Source organism: Parambassis ranga, chromosome 1 (genome assembly GCF_900634625.1).
Source record: "Parambassis ranga chromosome 1, fParRan2.1, whole genome shotgun sequence".
NCBI lineage: Eukaryota > Metazoa > Chordata > Actinopteri > Ambassidae > Parambassis > Parambassis ranga.
The window spans coordinates 14,173,807-14,190,792 of NC_041022.1; the positions used below are offsets into that span (position 1 = coordinate 14,173,807).

The window sequence follows — 16,986 nt, forward strand, 5'->3', positions numbered from 1 at the left end:
AATTCAGGTCAACCAATGGTAGAGTTTTTATTTTTATTTTTTTTCCTACCATATTATTTTATTTGTCAATAATAATGTCAGAATTATTACAATAAATTATAGTAGGGAGAAAGTACTGTGTTATTGTGTCCCAGCTGGAAATAGATACAACATGAACCTTACATATTCATGTTCGAGTGATACCATATTCACTGACAGATGAACAGAGCCCCGGGGCATTGTGGGGGGGGGGGAAACAGCATGCATGATGGGATAGGAGGGGGCACATTTGGCTAACCTCCTTTTGAGAGGCAGAATAAGGAAATGTAGAGCAATGTTGTCATTATTTTTAATGAATACACATATAGCTACATTGTGCCTTAATAGGAATGAATTAAAAGTCTCTTAAATGACTGAGGTCAGATACACACAGTAACACACATGTAATGCACATACTGTAGTTTTCAACATCCAAAACTGAAAGGAGCCAAAAGCGACATGAGTTCGTTTGGGAGGGTGATTTTAATTCCTTTACTGGTTAGAATTAAAAATACAACTCTAACAGTTTCCATATGGACAGATCACACAATATAGACATAAACTTTGGCACTACAACATGCCCTATGTGGATGTTGTTTTGACAGAATATAGTCTGTAATATATTTATTGTGGTAAATTAGTTGTTTAAAAATTATGTGCAGAAAGAGAATAATAATAGATATGAGAGCCATGTTTTCTTTAGTAGTGTACTGATCAGTACACAGCTGAAGGGATTCTACAGGAGCACTTACCACAAAAATGTAACTCCATCTGTGTATGTGTGTGTTTGTCTGTGTTTTGCAGCATGTGGAGAAACACTGCAGGAGTCAACAGGCAACTTCTCATCTCCTGGTTACCCAAATGGATACCCTTCATACACTCACTGTGTCTGGAGAATCTCCGTTACACCCGGGGAAAAGGTGCAAACACACTCGGTAGCTTCCAGTAGTGTAGTGAATGTGCATGCATGGCCAATAAAAATAAAAGAGCCCTGACAAAATGACTGTATACTAAGTCTAAACACATATATGTTGTTGTTTTTTTTTTACATTTTTTTAGATTGTTCTGAACTTCACAACCATGGATCTGTACAAAAGCAGCCTGTGCTGGTATGACTATATTGAGGTCCGAGATGGATATTGGAGGAAGGCTCCGCTGCTCGGTAAGAAGAAGAGACAGTCTGGCAGGGCTAAAGGAGGATGACTGATTACCTAAGAATAACCGCACTGACCAGTTATACTGTCTGACCACTTATTATTGTATGAGGGGTAACTGATGGTGGTACTTTAAGGCTTATAGCTGTGTCTTTAATTGATGACCTGCCTGCTTTAAAAGAAGGGTCAAGAGGGACATGCAACAGTTACTACTTACATTTAAAAGTGTACTCTTAAAGTTGCATTTGTGTAGTCAGCTGTATTCTCTTAACAAACCACAGCCAAAGTTCTGTGAATCTTAGGATATGTTGGGTTGCATCCAGTCTTTAAGATGCCCCTGGATTGAGACACGATTTCTTATGTATAAAATCCCACAATACACTACAATGACATAAAAAAACAGTGCTGGAAATATCAGTGAAGTTCAAGCCAGGAGATGCAGGTAAAGATGCTGCACAGATGTTTGTACTAATTTTAGGCAGAATTTTACAACTCAACTGAGAGCAGTAAGAATAGCTTTTTTTCATCTTGATGCTTGCAACAGTAGTTTTATATCACACACGATGATGTATTTACACACATTGTGTGTACACGTATGTGTATTCCAGCAGCCTATGTAAAGTGTTACCAGATGACTTTGCCTTGCGTTCCACCGAACTTTAACCGGGCTTAAACTTATTGAAATGAATAAGGAGGTTGTATTGCGGAAGTAGTGCTACCACATTTACAACGTCATGCTTTAACAGTTAATTTAAACGTGTTTCCCCAACAACCATTGAACACTGTGACTTACAGGGCTTGTTTGTGTGTGTTTTACAGGGAGGTTTTGTGGAGATAAAGTTCCTGACATCTTGATTTCCACTGATAGCAGAATGTGGATTGAGTTTCGCAGCAGCAGCAACTGGGTCGGGAAAGGCTTTGCTGCCATTTATGAAGGTAACACCTTCAGTATCAATAATACCAGTGAAAGCATGAATACATATGTAGAATGAGAAGTCACTGGCTCTGAATAATACCGTTTTAACAATTTTTGTTAATTAGTGCCCACACGTTTCAGGTGTACATGGTCAGTGCAGTTGATGCTAATTCATCGTGTTTCCCCTGTGCCTCTCTTTTGTGCAGCGATCTGTGGAGGGGAAATCACCAAGGACTCGGGCCAGATTCAGTCTCCCAACTATCCTGATGACTACAGACCCTCCAAAGAGTGTGTGTGGAGGATCACTGTATCTGAGGGATACAACGTTGGGCTCAGCTTCCAGGCTTTTGAGGTGAGTCACTCCCTCTTTGTGTGTGCGTGTGTGTGATTCTCCCCCCTTAGGAATGTCTGGGTCAGATTTCACGCTCGTATAGCTGCTAGGAAGTTAATAAAGGTGCTCATGTGTGTGTGTGTGTGTACAGAAACACACAGCAGGCAGATGAGGATTAGTTTTGTAGATTGAACCCTGTAAAAATGTCAGTTTGCTAAATGAGTTCGTATGATTTCAAACATACAAGGTCAAAGTTCAGGTTTTCAGAGGAGCTGAGATCAATCTCTTCTACAATCTCTTTTCAGCTGTATGCTATACACAATATATCAAGCTACATCAAGCTAATCTGTATTTTGCTCTACAAGAAATATTAGGCCATAGCACCACCTTTGTGCATGTTTCCGCTGCTTGAGCTTACCTTGTACCCTGAAAAATGAAATGAAAAGAGTTTGTTGCATTCTATATGGCAACAGAAACACATTTGCTAGAACGGCTACATGGGGTATTGCTTAATAGGTTTTGTGTTTGCCTTGTTGTTCATGGTAATGCAGGTTTTATATAAATGTTATTTCTGCAGTGACAAATTGTAAACATGTAAACATAAAACATAGGACATCGGTGTCATCAGATGCTGAGACATCTGATGACACCGATGGAAAGAATGATGATGGAAGTCGCTGCACTTCAGTCTGTTTCACTGTGTTTCTGCATACACCTAGATTGAGAGACATGACAGCTGTGCCTACGACTACCTGGAGGTTCGGGATGGCCCACTTGAAACAAGCCCTCTGATTGGCCGATTCTGTGGCTATGACAAACCTGAAGATGTGCGCTCTACCTCAAACACATTGTGGATGAAGTTTGTCTCGGATGGGACAGTGAACAAAGCTGGCTTTGCTGCTAATTTTTTCAAAGGTGTGTGACTAGAGAGGGTGTGTGTGTGTGTGTGCCACTGTTTAGTTGGTGGCTTTTTTATCCAAAACATTTCTTACGTGCTTATGACGTGTGTGTTTTTTAGAGGAAGATGAGTGCGCTAAGCCAGACAATGGTGGATGTGAACAGAGATGTGTTAACACTCTTGGCAGCTTCAAGTGTGCCTGTGACCCTGGCTATGAACTAGCCCCAGACAAGAAGAGCTGCGAAGGTAACAGTGAATGTGTGTGGGTGTGTGTGTGTGTGTGTGTGTGGCTGGTATGCTGAAGTCATGTTCCTGCTTGTGCCACTGTGTGTTTCTGAAGGATGTGAGTCTTAACTCATGAAAAAAACATCCTTACAGCCTCCATCAACAGGAAAAAACATCTTTCTGACACAAAGCTTCATGCGTTGTTGTTCCAATGCCACACATGCGTGAAGTTCCTTTAATCCCACAAAATAGATTAACTACCAGCAATGACCCACATACTGGAACGAATGAACAAACCACTTCTGAGGCAAAGAGAGAAAAGCTATGCTATTGCAATATCCTACTAGATGTTGTATTTCTTCAGAATAGCCATGGTTACAGTGAAATTCTAATTTATTTATTGCATGTTAAAATTATGTAGAAAGGCCTCATATACAGTTACACACCATAATGGAAAAGTTGTGGGAGAGATCATGTGAGGAAGCAGAGCTGAGCAAGATCAGGCACAAGATCCCAGCCATCTGTTTTCACAGTGTTATTATTGTTATTAGCTGTGTTTTCACACATATCGTCTTTCAGATTAATCTGGTGGTCTTTGTTTGAATATTCTTGCCAGGATCAGTAGAAGGTTTTTTTGACCTTCGATGCTGGACTTCATAACAAACAAACAAAGTACACTCAGTACACAACGCTGTTGCCAGATAATCTGCACCTGATCCTGTAGTTGTGTACTTGTGTCTGTTTGCGCTTTACGTCTTTTCTGGTCAGCTGTTATAAAACAGACAATTGATTTAGGCAAAGGACATGATATGCTTCCAATGATGTTTTCTGAGCTCACAAGATCAGATGACAACAATACAAGTTTGCAAGCTTTTCCTTCTGTACATTTGCAGCTGCTTGTGGCGGTCTGCTGTCCTCATTAAATGGAACCATTAGCACTCCAGGCTGGCCTAAAGAGTATCCGCCCAACAAGAACTGTGTGTGGCAGGTGGTTGCTCCCACTCAATACCGCATCTCCATGCAGTTTGAGGCCTTCGAGCTGGAGGGCAACGAGGTGAGTGTGTCTTTTGAAACATGTTAATCAATGCAACAGGAGGCTGCTTAGTGTAGCAGACACTTAGCATGTGTATGTGTGTTTAGGTGTGTAAGTACGACTATGTGGAGGTGCGGAGCGGCCTGTCGTCAGACTCTAAGCTACATGGCAAATACTGTGGCACCGAAGTCCCAGAAGTCATTACCTCTCAATACAACAACATGAGGATTGAGTTCAAGTCAGACAACACTGTCTCTAAGAAAGGCTTCAAAGCCCACTTCTTTTCAGGTAAGACATGTGGGTTTATGTGTGTGTCAGGGGTGGGCAGAGCTGTGTATTTAGGTGTATGTAGAAATGAACGTGGACGAAGTAGATTGTGGTGCAGGAATGGTTTGTGGTTTTTGACCACTGGAATGCAGTGGTCAAAGAACATTATGAACAGCTTGGAGCTGAAGCTGACTGCAGAGTTTGTTTATAGTGAATAGACACATTTTACAAGTGTGTAGTTGTCTGCTTTTTTGTGTCCTCTGTCCATCTTTGCTGTGTGTTCATTGTGACTGCATGTTTTAGCATTTGGAGTTAATATTGATATATACAGTATGTGTGTGTACATGTGTCATGTGTCATGTCATGTCTCCTGAGCCTCCACTTGGCGCTCCAACCTCCTGCATCCACCCTGCGCTCTGCCCTCTCTCTCCCCCTCAGACAGACTGGCACAATGTCAGGAGCGTATGTTTGTGTTTGAGTCATGCCAAGACATAAAGCGCGGCCGCTCCCCAGCTCGTGGCCGTGTCAACAACAAGCTGGGAACCTCGTCAAAGGTCAGAGGTAACATGACCTCACAGCGGAGGGCTCTGATTGGCTCTCGTCTGCCGTGAAATGTGAGAATGGATGGATCCAGTTTTAACAGTGCGGATCAGTGTTTAATCCATTCTTCCAGAGGGAATCGTGCTGTGGCCCAGTTTCTTACTAAATATTAATAATACTCCTTATCAACCAAGAATGGGAGATAATTCAAAATTCTTTCTTCAGTGTAACTAAATTATAATGAAATAATTGATGAATACCACAAAATCAGTCACAAAAAAAATAATATCTGTTCATGGTTTTCTATGTTATGTGTAATTGATAACATGTATTTTCATTAGATTGCATCTTTTTGCAGCCAATATTTAGATAATAAATCTACTACATTACCATACTGTTTAATAAATGGCAATTACACCCACCAGTTTACTTAACACTAAACACAGATTTCAAATTCTGCCCATCAGCATTATAAAATAAAATTAGATTATCAGATCTGCATCTATCTAATAACTAGTATAAAACTGGGCCATAGCTATGATTTGCCTTGTGAAAACACAACAAATATCCTCTATTTGCTGATGCAGGGATGAATTTGTTGGACATTAACATCTCAGAATAACAATTTTAGTTAGAAATTCTCTTTTTTTACATTTACTATAAAGTAAGTAAAAAAGAAAAGTACATGAACCTGGATTTAACATCATAGCTACTTTAGAGGAAATAAAGCTGTCAATTGGATAAGCTTGTCAAAACGTGGCTACCTGCAGAACACCTGGAACACACAGATGAACCGCTCAGTGGTCGCACAGAGAAATTACACAGACACATATGATGTGTATGTGTGTGTTAAAAGTTGCTGTGTGGCTCAGTTATTGTGCGCAACTTCCAGGGATGGCTTTTGGTTGGTGAAAAGCCAGCAGCTTTAGGGAGGTCCCTTCAGCCTCCCACATACTACTAATCCTTGTGAGCGCGTGTGTGAGCATGTGTGTGTGAGCGTGTGTGTGTGAACAGTTCGTGCTTGACCTGAAGATGGCCACAATGAACACTGTGTAGCATCAACCGCAAAGCTTCTTAGCCTGTGATAGGTTGAGACTGAGCCCACAATAGCACCGTAATACCACATCAGACAAAACACACACACACACAGAATGAGAGAGAGAGAGAGAGAGAGAGAGGAGGATTTAGCGGTTTCATTAAAAGCAGATCTAGTTTAATTTACAAGCTCTCGAGTTGAGGTGAGACTCAGCGTCTGTGTCTAATCTCACATCTCTTTATAGGAATCTGTTTCTCTGTGCTCACAAACACACCACAACTCTGTCTCCCACACTCTCTCCCATACATCCTCTTGTCTTCCTGTGCGGTCATCTGTCCAGCCCCACCCCTTCTCCCTCTGACACCATCGCCGTTGTCAACGTGGCGGCCCCCACACAGAGCCAGTCTTCCCATTCCTTCCTACCTCCACCCTGTGAGACGCTCTGCTGCCCCAGCATTTAGCTGCACCAAAGGGCTTTGTCATCACCCGGCCAAAAGGGTGGTTAACATAGGAGGCCGCAATTTAGAGGATGAAGGAGACAAGACAGCACTGTTAGTGTGTTGGTTCTTTAAGTAACAACAATGTTATTTTATATTCTGCTTTCTTCTTGTGGTCTTGTCTCGTGGTCTGTTGTAACTGTGTCTCCAGAAGGTGTTAAAAGCTGGTTTTGATCATCTTGTTGGCCCCTCAGCTGTGTGTAATTCAAAGTTACTGCTCACAGTTGAACAGTGTTGTAGGTGAGCATGCTATAAATGTTTTTTGACTGCTTTTGTCACTTTCACTAACTTCACAATGGCGAAACTCAGATGACCCAGTTTTCCACAAGCACTTAAATGCATCATGCATTTGTGGATCCTTGTGGACAAGAGTCTCAAAACTTCATGGGTCATGTGGTCTGTGACCATTTTGAGACAAACTTCTCTCCATCCTTCCTTCACCTTCCTCTTCAAATATGATTTGTCTGCTCCTTCTCTGCCTCCACCCACCCCTCTCTTATCACCCTCTCTCTCCCCTGTCCCTCCACCTCGTCTCCGTGATGTTTCCACATGAGTGATGTGTTGCATGTGTATCTCTCACAGACAAAGATGAGTGCAGCAAGGACAACGGCGGCTGCCAGCACGAGTGCATCAACACAGTGGGCTCTTACGTTTGTCAGTGTCGCCATGGCTTTGTACTGCATGAGAACAAACATGACTGTAAGGAAGGTGGGTTTCACGTACATTCACATCTGCACACACACTGGCACAAAACCACTGGAGTGCACATGCATGTCGTCACCCATCCACACAAGCATGTGCCCATTCATATAAACAATCATCGGCCCTCATACGGTCCATACCCTGTCTACTCACATCCACATGACAACAGGCTGGCCCTTTACATTTGAGGGAACACTACATGCAGGCAGACAGACTCATGTTAGAGACTTTACTGAGTTTAAATTCTAAAGCTTAAACCCCAGAAATAAAACTCAATTAGACATGGCTTAAAAAGCTTGAATAATTAAATCACATCATTTTTATTCTGTACATTATCATCAGTATTCACTCAGTATTCTCTTGTCTTAACGTTTCTCATGAAGACACAAAAATGTGTCCACTCTCCCAGCTGCGTATTACTGTTGTACCTTGTTTTTGTACCTGTTTAATGGATTGTGTACACTAAAGACAAAAGAATTAATTAAGAATTAACTACCATGCTGTTCACTGGTATCCTAAAGTTTAAAATGTGACTACCCTTGCTTGAGGTGCTGGAAGCTTAGTTTCTGTATACTGTCAGAGTTGTCGCTCAGTCTGAGCAGTCTTTGGTAGCATGCAGGTAAAAAGTCCACATGGAGATAAAAAAAGGTGAGATGCCCTGTCTGACCTGCTTAGCAGACTGGGTAACATGGTGCATTTGCCATACAAATATGGTAAACTACTGTGTTTCAGTTTGTTTGTGTTTTGGCTTGTATATGTTATGCAAGTGTGAAGATGCCCAAACTCTAAATCATATGACTGACTAAACATATGAGAAGGACCATGAACCATACCAGGTCGAGTTAGCTACCTTAGACATGTTCTATGTTCTATGGATGTACGCCAAAAACTATTGTTTGGGTCTGAAGCTGACTGTAAAATTAACATGATTGGAACTTGTCCGGTGGAGTTTGACAGGAAGCATTATTTATTAAAAACAGTTTCCACACACACACACACCAAATTGACTTATTACACTCTTTGATGTTGAACTTTTGAACACACACAAACACACACCACATCAATACTCAGATACACGTCTCACTAAAGACTCCCTGTGTTGCTCATAAAAAGACTCATGTTTCAAACATCTGGGACCTTGAAAGCCTCACATGTAGCGCTGTCTTCCTGTGTGTATGTGTGTGTGTTTACATGTGCATTAGAGCAGCTTGACCCAGTAACCTTGCAGAGTCATGTAAATCCATATTCTCACACAGCCTGTGTCCATGTGTTTGTATGTATATACATAAAGCATGTGTCCATGAGTGTTCATAGAGTGATAGTAACAGAGCTGTACAACACTATAATACATAGTTTGAGAGGAAAGGGAGAAAATCATCTTGTTATGGCCTCAGTAAACTTTTCTGACAACTAGATAATGGAAGCATTTGTTTTTATGAAAACAAATTATTGTCAAACTTCGGTCAGTCTTATTAACTACACAAACATTGTAGTGTATAATGTGTGGAATGTGACACCTGTATTCACTTCTCCTTTACATTTATACATGCTGTATAATCTCATTTTCATTTCATTCTGTACATGAGTTTGGATTATCTCAGAAATAAAGGCTGTCACTCTTAACACCTTGTTTGTCTTGTGCATGCCTCCCATCTCTCAGCACCTTCATAAAGTCATGACATTCATGTAACACCCGACATATGCACTCAAACGCCACATGTGTGACAGTGAAGGCTGCTGTGGATTCAATGGAAACATGGAGACTGTAACTTGGACCAGGAGAGCCGATGTGTTTGCACGATGAACACTGTTACAGTTTGTTGTTTCAGTTGTCCAACAGTGACAGCTGAAACACATATTGCTGTTTTTTATGGTTGAATTCTTTACAAGATTCTGTTGCTGAACACCACAGATGCTGTGAAGACCAGTGTGTGATGGAAAAATGTTTTTTTGGAATAAATCCATAAAATAGTTTCAATAACACAATAACTCTGTCCCTGATGTCACGGAAAACTGAAGCTTTTTTTTTTTTTTTTACTCTGGTGCAGCACGGAACATGGGACCTCATACATAGTTTACTATTATGTATGTAGAAATGTTTAAAGATACAGTGCCGAGCTATTACATGTAATTGACTGTCTGTTCAAGCCCTCACTAAGTGAGTTCACAAATGTTGATTAATTCTGCTCTGTTGCGCTGACAGTAGTAGTCTGGTTCTGGCAGAAAGACTATAGCTGTCATTCAAGGGTCACATGCTACTACCTTTATAATGGACTAATGTTACATTATTATATTTCTGTGTTAAGATGTCAAGAAAACAATTTATTGAGTTTTTATTATTGTAGTGAGTACAGCACTGAGTGTAGAAGTGTAAATGTGTTTCTTTGAAATCCTTTCTCTCTCGTTTGGTTCTCTTGTTTCTCTCCTTCCTTCCTGTTCCCTTTCCATTTCCTTTGACCTTTTCCTGTGCAGCCACGATTTTTAACTTCCTCCGATGTGTGTGCTTGTGTGTTTCTGTGTGTATCCAGCTGAGTGTGAGCATAAGATCCACAGCCCCAGTGGGACCCTGAGCAGCCCCAACTGGCCAGACAAGTATCCCAGCCGTAAGGAGTGCACCTGGGACATCACAGCCATGCCGGGACACAGAGTCAAGATAGTAAGTGTGCGTCCAATGAAGCAGGTCCCACATCATCTCTGGTAACTCTGCAATGTTCTGTCTCTGACTTCATATTATATGTAGAAGCCTCGGGCTGATTTCCCCCCTTTTCCTGGGTGATCTCTTGTTTCATGTTCCACTTTTTAAACCCAAATGTGAATGGGGGAGAAAGTGCATGTTTGTAACTGCAAGCGTGTGCTCATGCGTTAGTAAGGGGCCTTGGGCAGTGGCCATCTGTGTCTTCCTGCGTGGGTGTGTGTGTGTGTTTGCGTTTGGCTTACATGCACACACACACATGCAGGCTGCCGGTGATCTCCATATTTTCTAAGTCAATGCACAATGTGAGCGTACCTACATTATTATTGGACACAGCTGATTACCAACATTTTAATGACGTGTTTGCACATTCTCTGTGTAGAGATGATGATGGGATGTGTGTAGTGACTACAAGGTTACTTGCCATGATGGAAGTGTACACACACACACGAAATGACAAACATAATACACTCCCTGAATGCAACCCTAATCCAAAAGCATTCACATTTATCTTCTTTCTCTGCTTCACAGATGTTAAAGTCAATAATAAATTGACATTTAACTCAACAATATGTTAATTAGAACTACACATAAGTATCTAATAGATATATAAGATGTTTGTTGATGATGATTATGATTGATATGTATATTGTATTACTGAAAATGGTTTACAGAGATGTCATTCATCTTCCGTGAAAATTCTTTATTAACAACACTGACTATTTACTAAACTGACTTTTCTGTAAACATAATTTTGACATGATGGTACTCGAGAGAGTGACTATGCATTAGGTTTTTTGGCTTTAAATATTTTTTCAATTTAAAGTATTTTTTTTAATGTTTTTAAAATAGTGGAATTTGGAGTGAAGTCACAGACATTTCATTAAATGACACTTAAAAAAGTGAAGCCACCAAATCCTCCCAATTGTGAAGACAGAATTAGCTAAAAATGATTTTAAGCTCATTTTAGCTCTAAAAAGCATCACAAGTGTCGAGCTCAGGATGGTCCTCACAGAGACACACAGCTCAGTGCAGGCTGTTTCTCTCACACACACACTTCTATTCATTTCAGATAATCCTCCTAAAGTCCCGTCGTGTTCCCATTCAAATAGTGTCACAGACACATAAACACTGTCTTTACAGTACAGTGTGCACGCACATTCCTCCTGTAGGCACACACACACACACACACAGAGGAGCATGCAGGACTCACCTCTCTGCAAATGAACATTATCAAAACTTCCATCATTTAGTTTCGATCATCTCTTATCACTGCTTATATAAGACGTTACATCACAGGATATGATAGCACAGTTACGGGTTTGTGTGGTGATGTTGATGCACATTTGAAAAGATGTCTGAGTTTGTGTGTGTGTGTGACCAGAAAAGTTTTATTTGACTCAAAGTAGAAGCAGGTTTAGGATTGAGTGATTGTCAAGCTGAGACATTAAGTCATTAGGGTTGAAAAAGTGGTTTGTGAGTGTATTATGTCAGTGAGCGTCACAAAAAGTTGCAAAAACATAAAAAGAAACACAAGTGGGTGTGTTCCTCTCGGTCTATATCCACAGTAATGACATCATGGTGGGATAAATATGCTACCAGAAATCTGAACACAGGGGTGAAGGTCATTCTGTTATTGCTCCTTCACACACACACACACTCATCTCTGGAAGTAGTAAACAGATCCATCAACCCACCAGTGTCTCCTGAGCTGCTGTTAGAAACATCTGGAAGCCATCACAGCCTCAAAATCAAACACTTCCTCTGTGTGTAATGACATCACCTCATCAGCCCACCTTCACTCACCCGGCCTGTTCAAAGAAACAGTGCTGTGGTGGTTGGAGTGATGTGATGAAGAGGCAACTGGAGAGGTGTGTGAGTGTGTGGGAGAGAGGCCTGCAAGGTGTTATGACTCAGCTTGCAGTGACCTGATTCGATTGTGAATCGTGACAGTGTGTACATGCATGTCAGCGTGTAAGCAGTGTGCCAGCAGAGACGAGGGAGGCAGGGCTTTCTTCTCTGAGGTCTGGGAAATATGCAGTGCAGATGTTTATTTTTCAAAACAACGGTCAGAGTGAAGGGTTTGAAGGATGTCTGCGTGAGAGAGGCCGACAGTTTGAGATTAAGCAAATTCAAATTGGAAAGTGTGTTTGCATGGAAAGAGAGCAGAAACTGGAGAATGGCATGATATTAGGAAACCCATAATCTATATAATACAACATGTTATACAGACATATTCAGCAAAGAGGTCAGATTAAGAGACAGACAAACATACTAGAAGCTTTTCTGACAGCCCACAGGGATATGTCTGCCCTCACCAACCTCTAACCTGCCACAAGTCCAGAGTACGACCTGAAGATCTGATGCTAGTGATACTGTGCATTGCTGCATTTGTAGTAAAGACAAATATCATCTCTTCATCACTCATTGTGAACATAGTGCCACTGTAAGCAGCTCATCTATGAAACTGCTAGATCAACCCTGCAGCTTTGTGAATATATGCAGTCGCTCGATCTCACCCTCCATCTCTCTCTCTTCCTCCACCTCTGCAGACCTTCAATGAGTTTGAGATCGAGCAGCATCAGGAATGTGCTTACGACCACCTGGAGGCCTTTGACGGAGACAGTGACACTGCAGCCATCCTGGGCCGGCTATGCGGCAGTAAAATACCAGAGCCCATAGTCTCCACTGGCAACAAGATGTATCTCCGCTTTATTTCTGATGCCTCAGTACAACGGAAAGGCTTCCAAGCTACACACTCCACAGGTGTGTGAAAACATATGTCTGAATCTGTGTGATCAAATAATCACATGATCACGTAAATACTATCAGTGCATCATCACTTCTGTCTGGAGATTCTGAGAAGAAGCTTTTAGGAGTAACATCCCCCTCTAGTGGTGCAACACAGTCATTACGTGATAAAAGCCCTTCATGAAGCCTAATGAGAACAAGGAATAAGTCAAAATGTCTCTGAATGTGTTCATATAACAATACTTCATCTTTCATCTGTGTATATTTAGAGTGTGGAGGTCGTCTGAAAGCAGAAGCTCGTCAGAAGAACCTCTACTCCCACTCCCAGTTTGGAGACAACAACTACCCGGGTCACACTGACTGCGAGTGGCTGCTGACAGCAGAACAGGGCTACGGCATTGAGCTCACCTTTATCACCTTTGAGGTAGAGGAGGAGGCCGACTGTGGCTACGACTACATCGAGTTGTACAACGGATATGATGTCAACTCACACCGACTGGGGCGCTTTTGTGGTTCGGGGGTAAGCCTCCATGTTTATGATACAGTTGTCAAACTGAGATCATCCTCTAAATGTTTTAAAAAGAAACCTGCTTCACGTGTCTCTCTGTGCTCTCTTATTCAGCCCAGGGAGGGGATTTACTCTCCTGGAGATGCTATGCTGATCCGTTTCCATAGTGACGACACAATCAGCAAGAAGGGCTTCCACATCCGCTATACAAGCACCAAGTTCCAGGAGAGCCTTCACACCAGGAAATGACTTCAGACACAGCCGGTGACCTCTGACCTCTGTGCAGCCCCACCACTGTTACCCTGTCCTTTTACCACGGCAATGAGAAAAGTACAGTTCGCCCCCCCTCTTCTTCTTCTTCTTCTCCTGTTTCTTCAGACAGACGCGGATGTTTACCAGCCACTGGAGGAAGAAGATTCTTATGTGAATATTTGTCTCCCTCTGTGGCTCCACACGGGTCATCGCACTCTGAGATGAGACAGGAAAAACAGCAAGATAACAACAAACGTGGGGAATTATTCCATGATGCTGTTTTCCTGGAGGAGACCGTTTTCATAAAGATGCAGGATGAAGGTTGCAGGAAATCAGTTTACTGAGAGGCTCAAATGCAAACAAGACTACAAGCGCACACACACACACACACACACACTAACTCACACACACCAGATCCATAATCAGAACTATAAACTATGGATGCAAATGAGCTAAAAATGCATCTGAGTCTTTTCTGACTCCTTGATCCTTGAACTGTGTGACTTACTGTGATCAGACGGCTGCTTGTACCCACAGTAACTCAACAGAAACTGCTGAGAGACATTTTTATTGCCTTTGATGCCTGGGTCTCTTCAGCCCAGCTCACAACGGCTGCAGACTATTTTATTTCATGTCTTTGTATTATAAAAAAAAACATTGTGTTTACTGTATGTATGTGTGTGTATGAGTGTGTAAGTACAGAGCAAAGAACAAACAAAAGTCCGTCATTTATCCCCCCCCCCCTCCTTTTTCTTGCTTAAAGCTTATGCAGACAGCCATTGAATATGGAATACAGAGAACATTTAAAAAAATGCAATTGGAGACTTTCCAGATGATCTGTGATGTTAAGCCGTGCATTATGTTGTGCGTGTTTTTGAGTTTGCACCATCTTGTTTCAAACTTTCTTTCCTCTCCTCCACAGTGAACAGAACATGTGATGTATATTTTTTTCAGTGGATATCAGAAGGGAATGTTTTTCACAGCTGTCTCTAGGACGTGATCAAAGGAGAGATTCCCATGGTGCTAAAATAAAAAATACACTGAATGACTGCGTGATGGCTTTCAAATGGAGACACAGTCAGCGTGCAAACGGCACACTGCACCAACAGCACTAGTCCTGTGGAACTACAATATTGCCTTAGAACCAAACGTTCGCTCCTATGCTCTTGCACAGGTTCCTTGTGTCAGTGGAGTGTTTTTAGGCAGCATACTTCATTTGTTTGGAGATACTGAGTGGTTTTATTGTGGAGAGAAAAAACATGGGAAGTGTAGTATGTGTGTGAGTGTCTACAGTGCATGTGTGTGTGTGTGTGTCACTTTTGTAGCTGCACTCTGAAATACATATGCCACAAACACACCTCCTTGTTTTTGTGCATTTTCCCCAAACACATTTCCTTTCTGTGTTTTTTGGAGCAAGAAGAGAAGCAAAAGCTGAAAAAATATCAGCTGCAAATGTGTAAGCCTGTGCTGTAGGTAATTGTAAAGAATGTATGCGTGTGTGTGGGTCTGTAAGTTGATGAAGTCGACTCATTCATTGCTGTACGTGCCAAGCTCCAGGTGACCCTGATCCACTGTAGGTTTTTGTTTTATCATTCCACCTCCGTGTCTGTAGCTCAGAGACGCTGACCTGACGTCCTCTGCATCCGTCATTAAAATACACACAGGTTACAACTGCACATGTCTCTGCTGTTTTTCCACTTGTGTAAGTGAAACTACAACTAAGTATCAAATATAAATCCATAAATGAAATTCTGGCCTTTTTTTTTAATGATCACATTAAAGCATATTGACATCGAGCTGGCTGTTGGCGACGGCTCAAATTAAGAGTGTGTTGATTATCAGTCTCGTACATTATCCTATCCTCATATATTTGTCATGTTTATTTATAAATGGAAGCTGAATAATATAACATCTTTAATTGTTAATGATTGCCACAATTTTCTCTGATCCTTCAGCAGATGGAGTTTTTATATTTAGTATTTAGGGTAGCCCATTAAGAATTGATTATTTGTGTATCGTTTTTTTCTCAGTAATCCAGAAAGGTCAATCTAGGAAACTAACTACAGAGAGTGTACGTAGTTGCCACCAGCCAGCCTGAGAACTTAATGAATGTTATATCTTTACTGCTGCTCTATTCAGTGTGCTTCAACAAAGGTAGTGCTAAAAGTAACATTTTGTTTTCTGATCATCCTGCCAAAGAATTGTAGGATAAGATGCTGAAACTTTAGGAAGTTAAAATGCCACAAAATATTAAGTTTAAGGGTCTACTATTCAGATTTTTTTAGATTTTTAATGTGTCTTCCTTTTAATTTCCAGCTATCTGTTATTTATATTACAGCATAGCAGCAGCGTTTACATACAGACCTCAGTGGGTTTACTACCAAAGTGTATAATTTAAGTCTTAATTTAACCAAGAGAGGAGTCTAAATATTTCAGTGACATACACTAGATTCACATTTTGACCCCTTTTAAACAAGGACAAGCCACTTACCTTTTATAGAATCAATTTGATGGGCTTCAGTTGCCACACATTTGCTGTTGCAACAAACACCCAGCTGTTTGCTGCTATTGTTACACCTCCACACAGCCACTAGAGGGCGCCCAGTGTGGGATTTTCAGAGGATAGTGCTCTGAAATTAAGCCCCTCACAAATATCTCTTAAAATTAAGGACAGGCATTTAATGAGAGCATGAACACTGAGTGAAAGGGTGTAAAGTGATTAATACTTATTTAAAGGTAAAACAATCCTGTTAATGTAATCTTTTATTCTGAGGAAACAGCTCTGCAGTTGTGTAAGGCTTGCGCGCTCATTAGAGGAACTAAAAGCACACACTGCAGGGCTGGGTCAGCTTAAAATGGCCTGGCATGGTGGCTTCCCAATGTTGCAATGCTGCTGCAATAGTGTGTTAAGCCTGCATCAGGGTTTGTCTCCTCCTACAGGTCCTTCAGAGAAGTGCAGTCACACCGCAACCATCACTCTCATCAAATGGTCACCTCCACCAAACAGGACAGACAGTAACCTACAGACTGACATGTATAAAAGCATAAACACCTGTGTATAGGTGTAGAATAATATAGAAAATATAATAAAAATCATCTTTCATTCAAAGACTTGAAAACCTTGTGAAGATCTTCAGGAGCTATTTCTATCATTTGACCCATATTA

The 16,986-nt window shown here is 41.3% G+C and overlaps 1 protein-coding gene across 2 annotated transcripts in view; it reads left to right on the forward strand.

Moving 5' to 3' along the window:
- tll1 (tolloid-like 1) overlaps positions 1-15,530 on the forward strand; it is a 32,748-nt gene extending 17,218 nt beyond the window's left edge. For both annotated transcript variants that reach the window (XM_028400381.1, XM_028400372.1), the window contains 13 exons: positions 823-938; positions 1,078-1,180; positions 1,992-2,108; positions 2,295-2,440; positions 3,139-3,334; positions 3,438-3,563; positions 4,436-4,596; positions 4,683-4,863; positions 7,498-7,623; positions 10,146-10,273; positions 12,862-13,075; positions 13,330-13,580; positions 13,683-15,530. In XM_028400381.1, coding sequence (XP_028256182.1) covers positions 823-938; positions 1,078-1,180; positions 1,992-2,108; positions 2,295-2,440; positions 3,139-3,334; positions 3,438-3,563; positions 4,436-4,596; positions 4,683-4,863; positions 7,498-7,623; positions 10,146-10,273; positions 12,862-13,075; positions 13,330-13,580; positions 13,683-13,817 — 2,000 coding nt within the window. In that variant the 3' untranslated portion in view covers positions 13,818-15,530. The remainder of the gene's footprint in view (positions 1-822; positions 939-1,077; positions 1,181-1,991; positions 2,109-2,294; positions 2,441-3,138; positions 3,335-3,437; positions 3,564-4,435; positions 4,597-4,682; positions 4,864-7,497; positions 7,624-10,145; positions 10,274-12,861; positions 13,076-13,329; positions 13,581-13,682) is intronic.
- The last annotated feature ends 1,456 nt before the right edge of the window (positions 15,531-16,986 follow it).